This window comes from Urocitellus parryii, chromosome 9 (genome assembly GCF_045843805.1).
Source record: "Urocitellus parryii isolate mUroPar1 chromosome 9, mUroPar1.hap1, whole genome shotgun sequence".
Lineage (NCBI taxonomy): Eukaryota > Metazoa > Chordata > Mammalia > Rodentia > Sciuridae > Urocitellus > Urocitellus parryii.
The window spans coordinates 10766914-10782695 of NC_135539.1; the positions used below are offsets into that span (position 1 = coordinate 10766914).

Sequence of the window (15782 nt, forward strand, 5' to 3'; positions counted from 1 at the left end):
TGAAATACAGTACTCTATCAGCAACATCCTCATGTATTTGTAAAAATATATAAATTTGTAAAAATCCTCAAAACGCCTGACTCTTCATATAACTAAACAAAATGTTCCTGTAATCCCAGCAATTTCCTTCCACAGGAGGAAATTCTCACCTCTAACAGAGCAGAAACAGCTTCTCAGAAGGGGGCAGATTTTAAAGGCAAGAGAGCCAGTGGGTGTGGTAGGGGCCGCATCAGTGTGTGCTTGGAGCAACGAGGAGGCTCCGCAGCTTCCCAGCTTGAGTAAGGACCTGGGCCAGGACGACAGGACAGAGGCCCAAGCCCAGAGGCATCACTAGATAGCAAGTGCTGAGCGGGGACGAGAGTGACCTGATACTACTCTTACCTAGGTGTAAGAAGGAAAATAGAACTGAAGCAGAGTAAAGAATTATTGCCGCTCAGAGGCTGGGCCAGTGAGAATACAGAGAAGAATTCATACTACTTTTGAGGTGTCCAGGAAGGTGATGTGGAAGAGGCCTTGGTGCTGATGGGTAAAGTTAAGAGACTAGAGAGGCTTGAGGATGATTAGCTCATCCTGACCCTGAAACCTGAGAGGAGATCACCTAATAAGGTGGTCAGAAATTCAGCTGTCACTTTAGAGGGAAGCCTGGAGAAAACCTCCCACAGGGCTGTCTGCACCAGCAAGTTGCTCAGGAGAAGTGTGTGTGCTCCAAAGGAAGGTCAGGCAGCCCCAGGCCAGGCAGATGCAGCCCACCTCCTGTTTCTATAGGTAGCATTTTGTTGGCTCACAGCCACTCCTGTTCTTTTCATGGTGTCCTTGCTGCTTTCCTGCTAGGATGGCAGAGGCGAGCACTTCCGAGAAGATACGTGGCCCACACGTCTTAACCTCAGGACTCTTCAGCCCTTTACAGAAGTTTGCTGACCCTGCTCTGAAGCATGGCTTTTTTTTTTTTAAATACTTCATTAGGAAAAGCAAAAGAACAAATTGAATGAGAAATAACTTATTCATTACAGGTTTTCACAAACTCGGCACCAAATACAGTTCTTCCATATCAGAGGCCACCGGCTCCAGGAGTCCAGCAACCCTTCATCAGTAAGGCCTCCAACTCTGTTCTTCAGGCCAGAAACCCTCCACTTTCATCCCTGCAAAACGGACCCAGCGCTCCCAGCAAGGTAACCCTGTAATGACCTCAGCCAACAGGGCTTGCCGACATTGGCAGCACTCCAGTTCCCCACCCTTTAGGCTGGGAATGACCACCTGTCAGTGTTGGTGGGGTGATGGCACCTTGTTAAGGAGGAGCCCTGCTGTGGTCACACAAGGTGGCCCACCAGAGACCTCAGCTGCCCAGGTCCTTAAAGAGCTGCTGCTAAAGATCTTTGATTGGCAAGAACTGCAGAGCGGAGTCTAGCCAGGGCAGGAGCAAGCTTGCTGCCAAGAGCTAATTCATGCTCCTCCTCTATTTGATACAGCCTAGCTCGCCCCCTCCACCCCAACAGTTTGTCATCCAGCACTCTCTGTTTGGGACCCCAGTCACCAAGGCAAAAGACCCACCCCGCTACGAAGAGGCCATCAAGCAGACACGCAGTGCACAGTCCCTTCCAGAGGTGAGTGTGGACAGTCACAGTTCATGAAACTGGTGTTTCATGAGCTCCCCCCACCCATCCTCAGCAGCCCCATACCAGATCCTTTGTCTGAGACCGATTTGCCTTAGTGAAACAAAGATTATAATCAGGAGCTTCATATTTTAACTGGTATCTAAAATCTCGATCTCATTATGAAGAATCCCAAACATTTCTGTAGAGAAATTACCTGTAGGTACTGCTTGTTCAGAATCCAGGGTTTGTCTAACTTTTCCTTTGCTACAGAGGGATCAGTTATGTTAGGGGCTCATGTACTCCATAGCAGGGCACATATTTTATTCAGCTTCCTCATTTCTAAAGCCACCTTACCCTGCATCATCTCTCCTAGTCTCTAGTACCCTCTGCCCCTCAGGGTACACTGTGGATTTGACAGACCTGCAGTTCTCCAGGCTTTGCAATACCTATGCCCACCAACATTGACCTCTGAGCCTTGTTTCATTGAAAAAACAGGAACAGTTGTAGCTGCCCCTGTGTATAAATCATCTGGCCTGTGGCGAAAGCCCAGACCTAGCAGCACTCGTCATCCCTTACCCTAAACACACCTCCGACTCTCCCCACCTCTCCAAAGCTCTTTCAAAGCTTAAAACTTAACTTACTTTCTAGAAAGGACCCCAGCCCCATAGAGCATATAAACCGGTCCCCCTCCACAAGGGGATGTGTCATCACACCGTAGTTGGCTGAACCTACCTTATAGCCAAAGTGAGCATCTATAGAAACTGGCAGATGACAGTGTGCAGTTGGGCACCCTCATGGAGGGCACATGGATGCTCAGGCCTGTGGTGGACTGCCTGTCTGAGGAAACAGACAGTTGCCATATGCTTCTAGTATCCACTTAGTGCCAAGAGAAGACGGCCTCTCTAGTTGTAAAAACATTCCCTCAGTTCCAGACTCAACAAGGGACCCATGAGGAAAAACCCAAATTTCAGAAACAGGTTTAAACATTTAGAATGAAAATCGAAACAATTAAGAGTCACCTAGAAGTCAACTAGACTGTCCTCCCCCATGGTCCACTCAAAAGTAGCATGTATTCTTCATAGGGAGCAAAAATGAGTTGGCAAGTGCTCAACTAGTGTTTTTATGAAAATAGAAAGGTAGAACTGATCCTTCCAAACCTGGCTTTCATGTGTAGGCTTATTAGCACTGCCTCCTTGATTTACGTAACAAGAAAGGAGCAGCTTTCTCTTTAACCTAAGACAACTTGTTGGAACCCATGGGGTTTACGTGTCTCTGGGTTCATATTTACAGACCTAGGGAACGAGTTCTCCGTTTGTGAGTAGGAGTAACACTGTGTCTACAGTCCCTCTTTATGTGCCATTGAGCACCCAAACTCCAGAAATTCAGTGGGTTTTTTTTGTTTCTGAAGTACATTTACTCAGACATCCAGTGCCATGGGTGGCTCAACAAGGCTATCCTGGTTTAGTCTTCCCACAGGTAACAGCTGTAAATCCTGATCACGATACAAAAAGCAGCTACATGAAGGCATTGAAGACGAGTAGAAGCAGTCACGTTCCAGTGAGGGTCCACACTGGGAGAGAGAAGTCACATGGCAGGGGTTCCCTCCTCTTGCTCCAGGGTCATGCCAAGTGTCAGGGTCACTCTTAGAAAGTGACCTAGACACTCTGTGGTCTAGATACCAGAGGACAGGGTTGAGAGCAGCCAAAGGGAAACAGAAAGAGTCCCACCTTGTCTGCCTCTCTGGCAGACCCCTAAGCCACATAGGCATGGTAGACTCAGCAGCTCAGGTGAAGACAAATCTAAACCAAGATGGAACAGCTAGCTACCCCAGAGATGTTTCTCAGTCGAAGTCCAACCACATTAATAGCTTGCTAAACCAAAAGAACCTGCTCATCTTAGAGCCATGAGAACATCCACACCATCCACTTCTAACATGCAACATCAAGGTTGTGAGAACAGCCTGTCTTCAGAAGAGGCCATCAGCTGCTGAGGCGAGACCAACTCAGAGCAGATCTACATGTTGGAGTTTGCAAACAAGGGTTTAAAGGAGCCACCTCCTCAATGATGTGAAACAAAATATATTTATAATGAAGAGACAGGGGATCTAAACATATACAGATACAGAAATGATTTTTTAAAGGCTAAATGGAAATTCTGGAACTAAAATATCTGAAATGGAAAAAAAATCATAGATGAACTTCACAAAATGGAAATTCTGGCAGTTGGCGGGGCGGGGGGGGGGGGAGAGAGTCAGTGAACTGGAAGACAGCTCAGTAGAACTTACCCAGTCTACTTACCAAGCCTCAGAGCCCTGTTATGTAACAATATGATGCAGATATAAGACAAGGAGAGAAGAGGAAGAATGAAACAGATGGATATTTGAAGTAATGTCAAAACTTCCAGAAATATAATGAAAGATAAATTTATAGCTTTGAGACACCCAATAAACACCAAATTGGGTAAATAGGAGACCTAGTCAAATTATCAAGAGCAAAAGTTAAAGAAAAAATAATGGAAGCATAAAGAAAAAAGCAACACATTACATATAGGGCAAAAAGTTGATTAATGTCAACTTTTCATAAAAAAAAGTATGGAAAGAAGAGTAAAATAACATTTTTGAAGTTCTAATTCATCAAAGATAGCATTGTCTTGATTTTATAACTTAAATATTTACAACTGATAAATGAGAGGAAATAAATGGATCTATACAGTTACAGTATTCCCTATTTTTTATGTATTGTTACAACATCAAGTAGACGTAAAGCTAAGAATATGTATTGTATATCTATAGGAGCAATTTTTTTTCATATAATGAAATGAAACTTTTAAAAAAAAAAGTTCTAACTTTTTCTAAAGTATTTTTTGAGGACAGGAAGGAAAGAACAGGGAAACAAAAAACCAGACAGGACGACTAGTAAATAATAAAATGGTAAACCCAAATTTAACCACATCAGTAATGACCAGAAACACAGCAGTTAACAATTCAACGAAGATGATCGTCTTTAGACACTTAAAACTTTACCTAAATGAAATATACTGTATTAGAGACTTCTTGAAATTCAATTCAGTGATAGAAAATAAGGGAAGTGTGGAAGTCAGCTGGGCTAACATCTTATTCCCTTCTTACTTAGCTCTTAGCCAACCTAGCCAGCTGTGACTCTTGGGGTAAATGGCTGAACTTCTTGGGTGACCTCATTTTCCAAATCATCAAATTACAGATTAGAAGTGGATGTTCTGTGAAGTCCCTCAGTTCCCCCACCTTCGTACGCAAGGCTGCTAACACATCTTCTCCTTTGCCGTAGATTTCCAACGCACACAGTCAGCAGATGGACGACCTATTTGATATCCTCATAAAGAGTGGAGGTAGGTCAGAGGTCATGCTGCCCACGGCCTCCCCAGGAAGTAGCTTCTCCACACATCTGTGACAGGTCTCCTCCAGAGCTTTAGGTCATTTACCTAAACAAGGAAACGTCATTGATTCAGCTCCAAACAGTAATATTACATTAGATTTATCCATAGAGATCTGCCTGCTGAAAAAGATTCCTTGCCAAACAAAGTAAAACTGGATTTAAATTCCGTGTTGAAAATTTCAAATTGTATCCCACGAGTATCACTCGTTTTCAAGGGATGAGAACATTCCAGTTCTACTTTAATTCTGTGACAACCATGTTGCCCTGTTTGGGCAAAAGCAATAATACTAAAGAACTTTGTATATATGTAGTCTTAAAAAAAAGTGTCAAGGTTATCTGTGCCTCAGCTTACACTTGTAGGGCTGGGGTTGTGGTTCAGCGATAAAGTGCTCACCTAGCACATGTGAGGCACTGGGTTCAATCCTCAGTACCACATATAAATAAAGGCATTGAATTCACCTATAACTAAATTTATTTTTTCTTTTTTTTTCTTTTTTTTTTAAGAAAATGTCATTTATGTTTTCAGAACTTTATACAAAATGCATATGGCTGAATTGGGGACACAGTCCAACTATAATGATTTTTTTTTTCAAAGAAAATATTAGATCTTTCTTAATATTAAGAATATACTTCAGGTCTCTTTGCAAACTCAGGAGAAATATTTCCATTCAATTTGAGGTTCTCATGCAGTTATCAGCAGATTCACAGTGTCAGATAAGAAAGGAGCCATTCCTTAAAACCTTAATGACTAAGAATAAGGACCCAATAATTAAATAAGCCCTTGATTCCTGTCAAGTAGGATATTATAGCTTGCAATGCTTAGTCTTACTGAGAAAAAACTGAAAAAATAAAAGCTTATTACATTCTGATGTGTTATCTATTTAGCTAAAATGATTCATCATCCTAAAGATTATCAAGGATTAAACTTGACGAATAGCATTTCTCTCATCTCTAAGAGGGGTGAGAATAAGAGTCACAAAATAGCAAAATAACTGCCCTACTAATAGAAATTTTAAAATAGTAGTAAATCTTTACTTCAATTATTTTCCAGAGATTTCCCTCCCTATAAAAGAAGAGCCTTCCCCAATTTCCAAAATGAGGCCAGTGACAGCCAGCATCACCACCATGCCAGTCAACACAGTGGTGTCCCGGCCACCACCCCAAGTTCAAATGGCACCACCTGTGTCCTTAGAACCTATGAGTAGTTTATCCGCCAGCTTAGAGAACCAACTAGAAGCCTTCTTGGACGGAACTTTACCTTCAGGTAGTGAAATGGCTCCACTACAAAGTAGCAGTGAAGACAGGGAACCCTTCTCCCTGATCGAGGATCTCCAGAACGAGCTGCTGAGTCACTCTGGCATGCTGGGCCACGCACACTCACCCATGGAGACCTCCGAGGCCCAGTGTGCCGCAGGGGCTCCCTGTCTGTCTCTCGACCTCTCAGACTCCCACCTGGACAGCATGGAGTGGCTGGACATCACCATGCCCAACACATCCTCGGGGCTCACTCCCCTCAGCACCACTGCACCAAGCGTGTTCTCTGCGGACTTTCTAGACCCACAGGACCTCCCACTGCCATGGGACTAACATCATAGGCTGCTTGTCTCAGAATTCATGAGGTTTCAGAATATGAAGAAGATTCTAAGAGGTCAGTTTTTAGAGATAGATCCATAGTTGCATTGTTGCAATTAAAACATGTGATAGAGTAGCTAAGAAGGTCAAGGCCTGGAAACCAAGTTTGAAACCTTTCATTGCATTCAGCAGTGAATTCCTACAATATAACATGGCACAGGGCCTTCTGAAACACTAGTCCAAGAAGACTCGCCTGGTTCTCCAGACTGCAGTACAGAAGGAAAAGTACCTTTAGATAAAGACATAAGAAAGGGTAAGACATGCAGGAAAATGACACTAGGATTCTCTGGTAATCAACTACATGTAAACCTCTGTGGTCACTGGGACCCTAAATAAAAGGCAGACAGCTCCACTCACAAACCAAGGCCGCAGTGAGGGAGAGGAGAGGTCTCTGTAGGAGCCACTTCCTAGAGATGGCCTGAGCCAGCCGGGCACAGCGGGGGGTTGGAGAGTGGAGAGGGCTGCCCAGCTTGGTGCGACAGCTTCCAAAGGAAGACTTTTGCTCCACTCAGAAACCTGTGATTTTTTTGTTGTTGTTGTTGTAGTTTATTTTGCAATTTTTGGAATCTTACTTTAGAATTCCAAATTTAAATGGAAGATATTTCACCACAACCATATGTCTACAAGATATTGTCAGACAATCCACTGTAAAAAGTCCAGGTATATTGATAACACTGAAAATTCTATTAGCAGCCCTCTGGGTTGATTCGATTGGTTTTAATGTGTATATTAGGCATTTATATGTACACTCTGACTTTGTGACTTGTATAGCTGACGTTAGGGTAAGGAAATGGGTATCCAGTGGTCCTACTTTAAGAACTCAATATTTCTAGAGTACTTGAGCCACATGTATTTTCATATTTAAAGAATTGCTGACTAACTTTCAGGTAACCAGACCCATCTCAATGAACCAAGAAAAGGCTAGCATGAAATGTCTTTCTGAGCTGGTGAATTAGAAGAATGGAAGGTAAGGGGAAAGTCCTCTGTGAACCAGGACCAGGACATTCCCACCTCAAGTCCAAGTTAGACTGTCCATGAGCTCGGCCACCAGATCCCAGCTCTGGCCGTCTTTGTCACCAGTCCCTGGTTATCATTTTACAGGCTTGTAACTGGATGTCCTACCCAAGCTCTCACTATATTATCAAGCCTAAATATCAAAAAACTGGAGGTTTTATTAATGTTTTTCTATATTTAAAAAAAAACTATCACATTTGTCAAGTAGTTTAAGAAATTCTGAAATGCCAACTATCACAAGATTTCCCAAATTATTTTGATCTAGTAGTTTTATGTATATATAAAATGTAAATAATGGAACAAAAAACTGAAATCTTCCAAACAAGGGTGGAGGGCTTTACTAAATAATGACACTGTGCCGTCTCCTCACCCTGTGTAGGCCCAAGGGCCAGGTTGATTCCTGGGTCATTAGATGGTGGATGCTCCACACAAGTGACACGCAAGAGGCAGCCTGACCCATTGTTTGGGAAGAATTTGTGAATCATTTCTGGGTTTGCGTTTTGCCTAAAAATATAATTCTTTTTTGGTCTATAAATTTTACTATATGTAAGAAAAGTCCACCTTTCCAACACTAGCTCCCTGGAGCCCTCTGTTAACTGCACTTTCTGGCTTGAAGGTGCTGATGGTGCTGACATGCAAGGCAGAGGCCACTGTGCTCAACGTAGTCAGTGATGAAACTGGCAACCCACCCCAGGGTACGGCAAGTCTATGACCAGCTCCCACCCAGGCAGATGAGGGCTTCCCAGCATAGCTAATGGGACCCAGGTCAGTTCCCGGGTAGGGATGGTCTCCAGAGCCAGGTTATCACTTGGGAAGTGACCTTCCCTATGGAAGGTCTTAGCCCTGGATTTTCTGAGGGCTTCTGTCTGGGGTTCATCAGGTCCAGTCTCCAAGCACCTTCTTTGTTCAGATCTTAATAGTGTGTTAATTAGCACCGACTAGCAGTGGGACTGTAGAAGGCAACTGAACACCTTGTGCTCCTAACGCCTGTTGGGTGACTTCCTGGTTCCATAATCCTGAGTTGCATGCACAGATCGTTTTCCAGCCCTCGGGTCCCTTCATCAGTAGGGACCTGAGAACTTGAAACACCACCGAAAGTTTGCTCTCCAGAAACACATCACACAGCACAAAGAATGCCGGCTTGTTAGCAGTGTGTAGTCAAAGAGCAGCCTACATGCGCTCGAGCCTTGGTGTGCAGCGTCTCGTCCTCCAGAAGGCAGTGGGCCTGCAGCACCTCCCGCCAGCAGCCATCCCACTCGCACCATTCCACTTGGCCCCCCTTTCCCAGCCCAAGTAGCCAGCAGGCACCTGGGACACAGTGCCACTTTCCAGGGCCTCACCCCCATGTCCATGTAAGGGCGAGCACATGGGCAGTGTGTTGGCACGCATGTGACACAACCAAAGACCACTCTGCACACCAGGCCTTTGACCTGGCAGAGGTGATGTGCACGTACTAAAGGTGGCTTTCTGCTGTTGGAAGCTAGTTTCATAGCCATTAAAGCACAGGACAAAAGAGGACAAAGTCGAATTCTCGCTATGCATGTGTGTGGTTCAGATGTGCTGCTGTTGTACATCATATTGCAAAGTACTCCATTGCCAAGGAAACAGGCCTAGAAACATTGTCACACCCATCTTATTTCCCTGCATAGTCTCAACACAGTAGCATAGACCTTCCCTTCTACTGTAATCAGGTCAACTTATTGGGGGTGGGGTAGATAAAAAGAACGATGCTGAAGCTCCTAGAAAGGCTCTGGCGGGGGGGGGGGGGGGGTATCATCCTGCACATCTCATTGTAGCGTCTCCTGGGAGTTGTCTTAGGTCGACGTTGGTAGATCATGTTCCAGCATCTTCCCTGAAATGTGCAAGCTACCTTATAGGATTTGCCACATACCTACATAGATTCAGAATTTGTGGAATTTTTTTGTGAAGTTACTATGTGTTTCATGAATATCTTTGTAATATTAATAGGTCTTATTTAAATTACCTTTTTAAAAACCATGGGGTTCTGTGACCCGTGTAACTGACACTTGCCGGCTTGTGAGTGCTATTCAGGAACAGTGGCAGAGGTGCTGCCCCAGCTGCTGCCTACAGAAGGCAAGGTCACAGAAATAAGGTGGCGTCCCCAGGCCATGCAGTCCAGACACCCAGTGGCGCACAGGAAGACGTTTCCCATTTTGTGGCCAGAGCCAGCTTGGGCTTCCCTCACCCCTGCTCCCAGTCATTCCAGGCAGCACAGCCATCTTCAGAGTCCTTTCAGAATTCCCAGGCTGACCAAGTCACGGCAGCTGTCCCCACAGATGATGAGAAGGACTTGAGCTCAGAGGTGGCAGAGCACTATGGCAGGGTTGAAAATGTCAGAGGAACCCACATGTCAGCATTCACCCTCCCTGCCATTTCTGCAGGCCATGAGGTCGAAGCCCCAGAAGTACCTGGCCAGTCAGGCAGGAGCCTGTGGCACACTGGAGACTTTAAGGACATTTGAAGAGAATAGGTATTCAGTGTCACCAGCAGGAGAACACGAGGTCCTTTAATCAGATTCACCAACAGCTCCCTTTTTCACTATCATTCACTATACACATGAATGTCAAATACTGGCAACAGAACGCCAAGTGCAATTGACCCACTGCCCCAGAGGATGCAGAATTAGCACAAGATGATCCAAGAACATGAACTGGAAGGTTAGGCTTGTCGAGGAGCACCGCCAACGAAGTTCATAAGTGTGTCTGGAGAGCACCCTCGCTGTACTTCTGCCAGTCTTTTAAGCGACTTTAACCAAAACTGGAAAGTAACAATTAAAATAGTCTTTTTTTTCTGGTTCAATCTTTGATCACTTGCTCATTGAACAATCTTTCTGGGCTGCTGTTCTTATTTGTGACGTGACCATGTGGCAATAAGCAGGCCCATGTTTCTTCCCCATTCACCCTTTCTTGCAGTATCTGAGAAAATGCATCCTTGCAAAGGTTTCTACCTGAGATTTTTTAAGGCCTGTAAATCAAAAAGCTGCACGTGTTTACAAAAGAGCTTCATCCTCCATGCACATACATTGCTCTGTGAACGTGATGGGAAGCACCGGAGTTTGGTGACAGCAGGATGGCAGGCAGATCCACGGGTGCTACCTGGACTCCAGCAAAACAGCCATTGGTGATGTCAGCACAGCCACAGGGTAACAGAGCTTCATGCCAACTGCTGAGACTAAGCTTTACCCAGGTGTCTAGAATCCCCAACAGAACAATTACCTCTCTGCATTATGCTGTAAGAAATCTTGCTAATTTGGTAGGAAGAGGAAGCACTTAGGAAAAGGTTTAGAGTCTACCAAGAGTACTTGACCTCAAGCAACCCATAGTGATGCAAAATGCTTTAAAACGGAACCAAAGGCATTGCCAAGTATTTGCCAAAAGGAGGCACTTTTTATTTAAAATTTGAGACTATGGAGATCTCAAAATATCAGTCCCAAAAAGGTATTATCCATTTAAGGTTGTAATTTTCACAGATGTAGATATTCTCTATTTTCATGTAAAATAGTTTAGAGTTGCTTTGTTGGTTTAGGAGTAGTACATATTCAATAGTAACAACAATTTTTTTTTCCTTCCCCTGTAGGAATCAGTTTTTTTGCTTGCAATAGAAATGCAGCGTGATAGGTGTTTCTCTTATTTTCATTGTCACGTTATGTCTTAGCATCTCACTTTATGGGAAAAAAAAGGAGAAAGATACCAATCTGCAGAGCCCTGCTCATTATAGCACTAGTTTAAAAAATTTAAAAATTATGGCAGTCGGGGGTCCATTCATGTATTGCCTTTCTATTGTGTTTTTTTTTTTAAACCATGATGCCTTCATTTGCTTTTTGCACCCCTGAAACCAGTTCCACATCATGTCTGAATGCCATACATTTTGCACATGTACTGTACATAGATGAAGCATACTGTATTTTTATATGTGCGCACATTTATCATCAGATCTTTTGTACATAGTGGCAGTATAGTAGCTGATCGGGAAATGTTTGATATATCTCAGCGATTTTGCATTTTTGTGTCTCAAATAAAAAATTTTTTTTGATGTACTGTGGTTTTTCCTGTGCAGAGCAGAGACCACGCCCTATATGTCAGTGGGGCTGCCGCAGACTGGGGAGAAAATGCCACCTTAGGAACACAGCCCACAACAGCACAGCAAGGGCAGCGTCAGGGTGCTTCACAGATCAGGTCCTAGACCCTGACCTGCAAGCCCACGTTGAAAACCGCCATGATTCACATCAGTCATTGCTTTCCTCCACAATCATGGGGAGGCATCAACTAAACGCAAGAGGGTGAGATATGTAGTTCTCACTAGGGGTTGACACAGATCATACTGCACAACATGCCCACTGAAAACCAACTCACTCTGATGGCAATAAACACCAACAAAATTCCTGAAAGAGCCAGGCACGGTGGTACACACCTGTAAGCCCAGGGGCTCAGGAGGCTGAGGCAGGAGGATGGCAAGTTCCAGGCAGCCTCAGCAGCTTAGTGAGACCCTGTCTCAAAATTTTAAAGAGAGCTGGGGATGTGGCTTGGTGATTAAGCACCCCTGGATCCAATCCCAGTACAAAAAAAAAATTTTAAAACCCTAAATGACTCAGCATTGGACCCTTCAATTTAACCAACTTCCAAAAGCAACCAAGACATTTTTATAAGCTATAAAACATGGTTGTTACAATTCAGGTTGTTTTGTTGTTTTTTTGAGATGAGCCTTAATTTCAACCTGAAAGCCTAAGGTAAAATAGTTTTGAGGAGAACAGTACCATATTTTCCTCTTTGCTTGGAAGAAACAAAATGATGAATAAACTTGGTTGACAGCCAAAATTTTGACATTGCCATCTGATTAAGAAATCGGCGGGGGAAGAGGGGGTCAGACCATCAATCCCATTCACCCAAACAGCAAAACCTTCACTGACACCAGGTGCAGGGGAGCAGCTGGACAGAAGGGCAAGTCGTGATGCCTCCACAGGGCCAACCCATCCACAATGGGCCCCCCACCCCGTTTCACCACACAGATCCTGCCCCCCAGGAGACACACTGAACATCAACTATTCCAGGCAGAGAAAATAACGCCACAGGGAGCTCATCTGCACTTGAGGGGGGGTACAGTGGCTTGCTTACAATTCTTTAAGCACTAAAAAAAAAAAAAAAATGTCTGCAGAACTGTGGTGGTTTAAAACAAATGTTTTTTATTTGTACTGGGAAATGAACCCAGGAATGCTTTACCACAGAGCTAGATCCCCAGCCCTTTTTGAGACAGGCTCTCACTAAATTGCCGAGGCTGGCCTCGAACTTGAACTTATGATCCTCCTGACTCAGCCTCCCAAGTTGCAGGGATTAGAGATGTGAGCCCCTGCACCCAGCTAGTGGTTTCACTTTCTTAAAATATCTCAACAGCCAGGCACAATGGTGCACACCTGTAATCCCAGTAGCTCAGGAGAAGCTGAGGCAGGAAGATTTCTGAGTTCAAAAGTCAGCCTCAGAGACTTAGTGAATCCCTAAGCAACTTAGTGAGGGGCCCCGTCTCAAAAAATGAAAAAGGGTTGGGTATGTGGCTCAGTGGCTATAATGCCCCTTATTTCAACCCCTGGTCCCCCAAAAATAAAATAGCTAACAAACTTGAGTATACATAAATTGACACAGCAATTCAAATTTTGTAAGAGATTTGAGAACGTTAACAGGAAATCACACGCAAAATCACAACGCAAAAATTGCAAACTCCTGTGCCATCCAATTGGAGAACCATTAAACATAGTAATTTACAGGATATGAAATCCCACTGCATTCCTGTATGTTAATAATGAATAAACCATGGACAAAAAAATTTATTCTAACAAATCAAAAAGAATACTTAGGAATGGAGCTAACAAGAAAATTATAAGATTTACACTTTGAAAACTATAATGTGTTACTGAGATAAATACAAATACACGGAAAGACATCTCATGTCCATGAAGATTAATATTGTTTAAATCATATCTAACAGGATCTGACCTAAAACATGCACAGGACTGCCGCGCTCCTGGCGACAAAAACACTCGGGGGTCACTCCAGGGGAGCTGCGCTGCGTGAAATAACCACACAGGACACAGAGACCTTTTTCTTTGGGGGTCCTGTGACAGCTCCTCTGACCTTAAGGGTCCGCAGAAAGGGCAAGGGAGCTCGCGCCGACCCCTTTTATTGAGAAGCCATTCAAATGGGGCAAGGGGTCAGGTTTCAGGGGGCCGAGTCTATCTTCACGATGTCCACTGTCAGCAGGTTGACTGACATCTAGGAAGGCCACACCCAAGGGCAGAGTAAGAGAAGGGGACACACAAGGGGCGTTTCCATGGAACATTCTATCCCAAACAGGGCAAGAGGGTAATATCACAAAGGAACAGGTGAGCGTAGCTCAATCCATGGGGCTGCAGAAGGCACACCTGCGCATGAAGACACATTGGTTGCATTATTTCTACCCTCAAGATTGGGGCTACTGTCTTCAGCAACTTAAGAGTAGCCAGATCATGGGGGGGGGGGTGATTGACAGTGCCTCAACCAATCAGGAGGGGAAAACACTGGTCACATGATGTAACAGCCTCCCTCACAGGACTATTACAACTCAGTAGGACAGACCCAATTTTAAAATGGGTAAGGAATCAACTCTGGTTTCTACAAATGGCCAATACATGCACAAAGATGCTTTTATATCAAAAATCAAAGCCACATAGTATACCACTTTCCAATCACTAGAATAATCAAGACGATAGTGAGACACTGCTCGTGGAAACGTGGAACCATGTGGCCATTCTGGAAAAGTCCTTCAGAGAGAAGGAAAATGACATTATCTGAATCTACAAAGAACTTAGGAACAATAAATGGTAACTACATAGGCATAACAGTTTTTATTAGGGCTTAAATCTCAAAAAAATAACAATGTTGTGTGGTATTTTTAACATGTAAAATGTGAGAAAAACGGCATATGGTGGGGAATGGGAGCACACTTTAGTGCATATACTTTTTCCAAATTGGTATAACATCATTTAAAAGACAACTATGGTAAGTTACAGGTATTTATACTAAATCCTATAGCAAGTACTAAACTAACAAGACAGTCATAGCTAGTAAGACAAGCAAGGGATAAATGGAACAATAAAGTCAACAAATGCAAAGGTGGTAGAAAAAAGACGACGACAAAAAAAAAAAAAAAAACAACAGGGAGATAACTATCCATATGGTTAGGTTTAAATTTATCACTAAATGTAAATGGCATAAGTAACCCAATTAATATGCAGAGATTTTCAAAATGTACAAACATCCAATTATGTTGCCTACAAACACACACACACACACACACACACCCCTATGTCTTAACATTTGAAGTGGGGTGGGTGTAAGTCAAAAGTAAAAATACAGAGGGCTTGGGGTAGAGCTCAGCAGTAGACCATTTACGAAGCATGCTCGAAGCCCCAACTTTGACCTCCAGCACCACAAAAAGTAAACATGTAATAAAAGGTATGCAGTGTTATAAATATTCCACCAATGGATTAGTGTTATCAGACAAAATTTCAGAAATTTTTTAGAGCAAAAATATTACCAGGGTTTAGATGGCCATTTCAGAGCAATAAATTTATCAAGACAAAAGAATACTAAATGTTTACATACCTAACCAATTCAAAACAATGGGGGGTGGGGTAGATCACAGAACGTCAAAGAGAAAAATCCAGTCAGAGATTTCAATCCCTTTTCTTAGTGGCAGAAGTAAAAAAAAAAAAAAAAGAAAAAAAAAATTATGAAGGATAAGAAGAAAATCCACAATACTAGCAACCAATTTGACCTGACATTTATAAAACACTTTCCTCAACACAGTCTGCACTCTTTTCAAAGGCACATGAAGAATTTATCAAGAAGATTATCTCCTGGGCCATAAAACAAGTCTCAATGCACTTGTATTTAAAAAAAAAAAAAACACTATACAAAATATGTTCTCCGACCGCAGTGAAATTAAAGTATGAAATTAAATTAGGAAAAGGGTAATGATAAAAGAAGGATCCCTGGGAAAATCCCTAAATATTTCAAAACCAAATAGAACCCACAGTTCAAAGTTAAAAAAGTATTTTGAACTGAATGAAAATAAAGAGTATCAA

The 15782-nt window shown here is 43.2% G+C and overlaps 1 protein-coding gene across 7 annotated transcripts in view; it reads left to right on the forward strand.

The window, feature by feature from the left end:
• Positions 1-11701, forward strand: part of Mrtfb (myocardin related transcription factor B) — a 157492-nt gene extending 145791 nt beyond the window's left edge. For 5 of the 7 annotated variants that reach the window (XM_077802986.1, XM_026409237.2, XM_077802987.1 and 2 more), the window contains 4 exons: positions 1011-1169; positions 1467-1601; positions 4895-4955; positions 6054-11701. In XM_077802986.1, coding sequence (XP_077659112.1) covers positions 1011-1169; positions 1467-1601; positions 4895-4955; positions 6054-6589 — 891 coding nt within the window. In that variant the 3' untranslated portion in view covers positions 6590-11701. Of the gene's footprint in view, positions 1-1010; positions 1170-1466; positions 1602-4894; positions 4956-6053 lie in introns of those variants that run through there. The other 2 variants (XR_003302649.2, XR_003302651.2) reach the window with 2 other exon arrangements.
• Positions 11702-15782: the final 4081 nt, after the last annotated feature.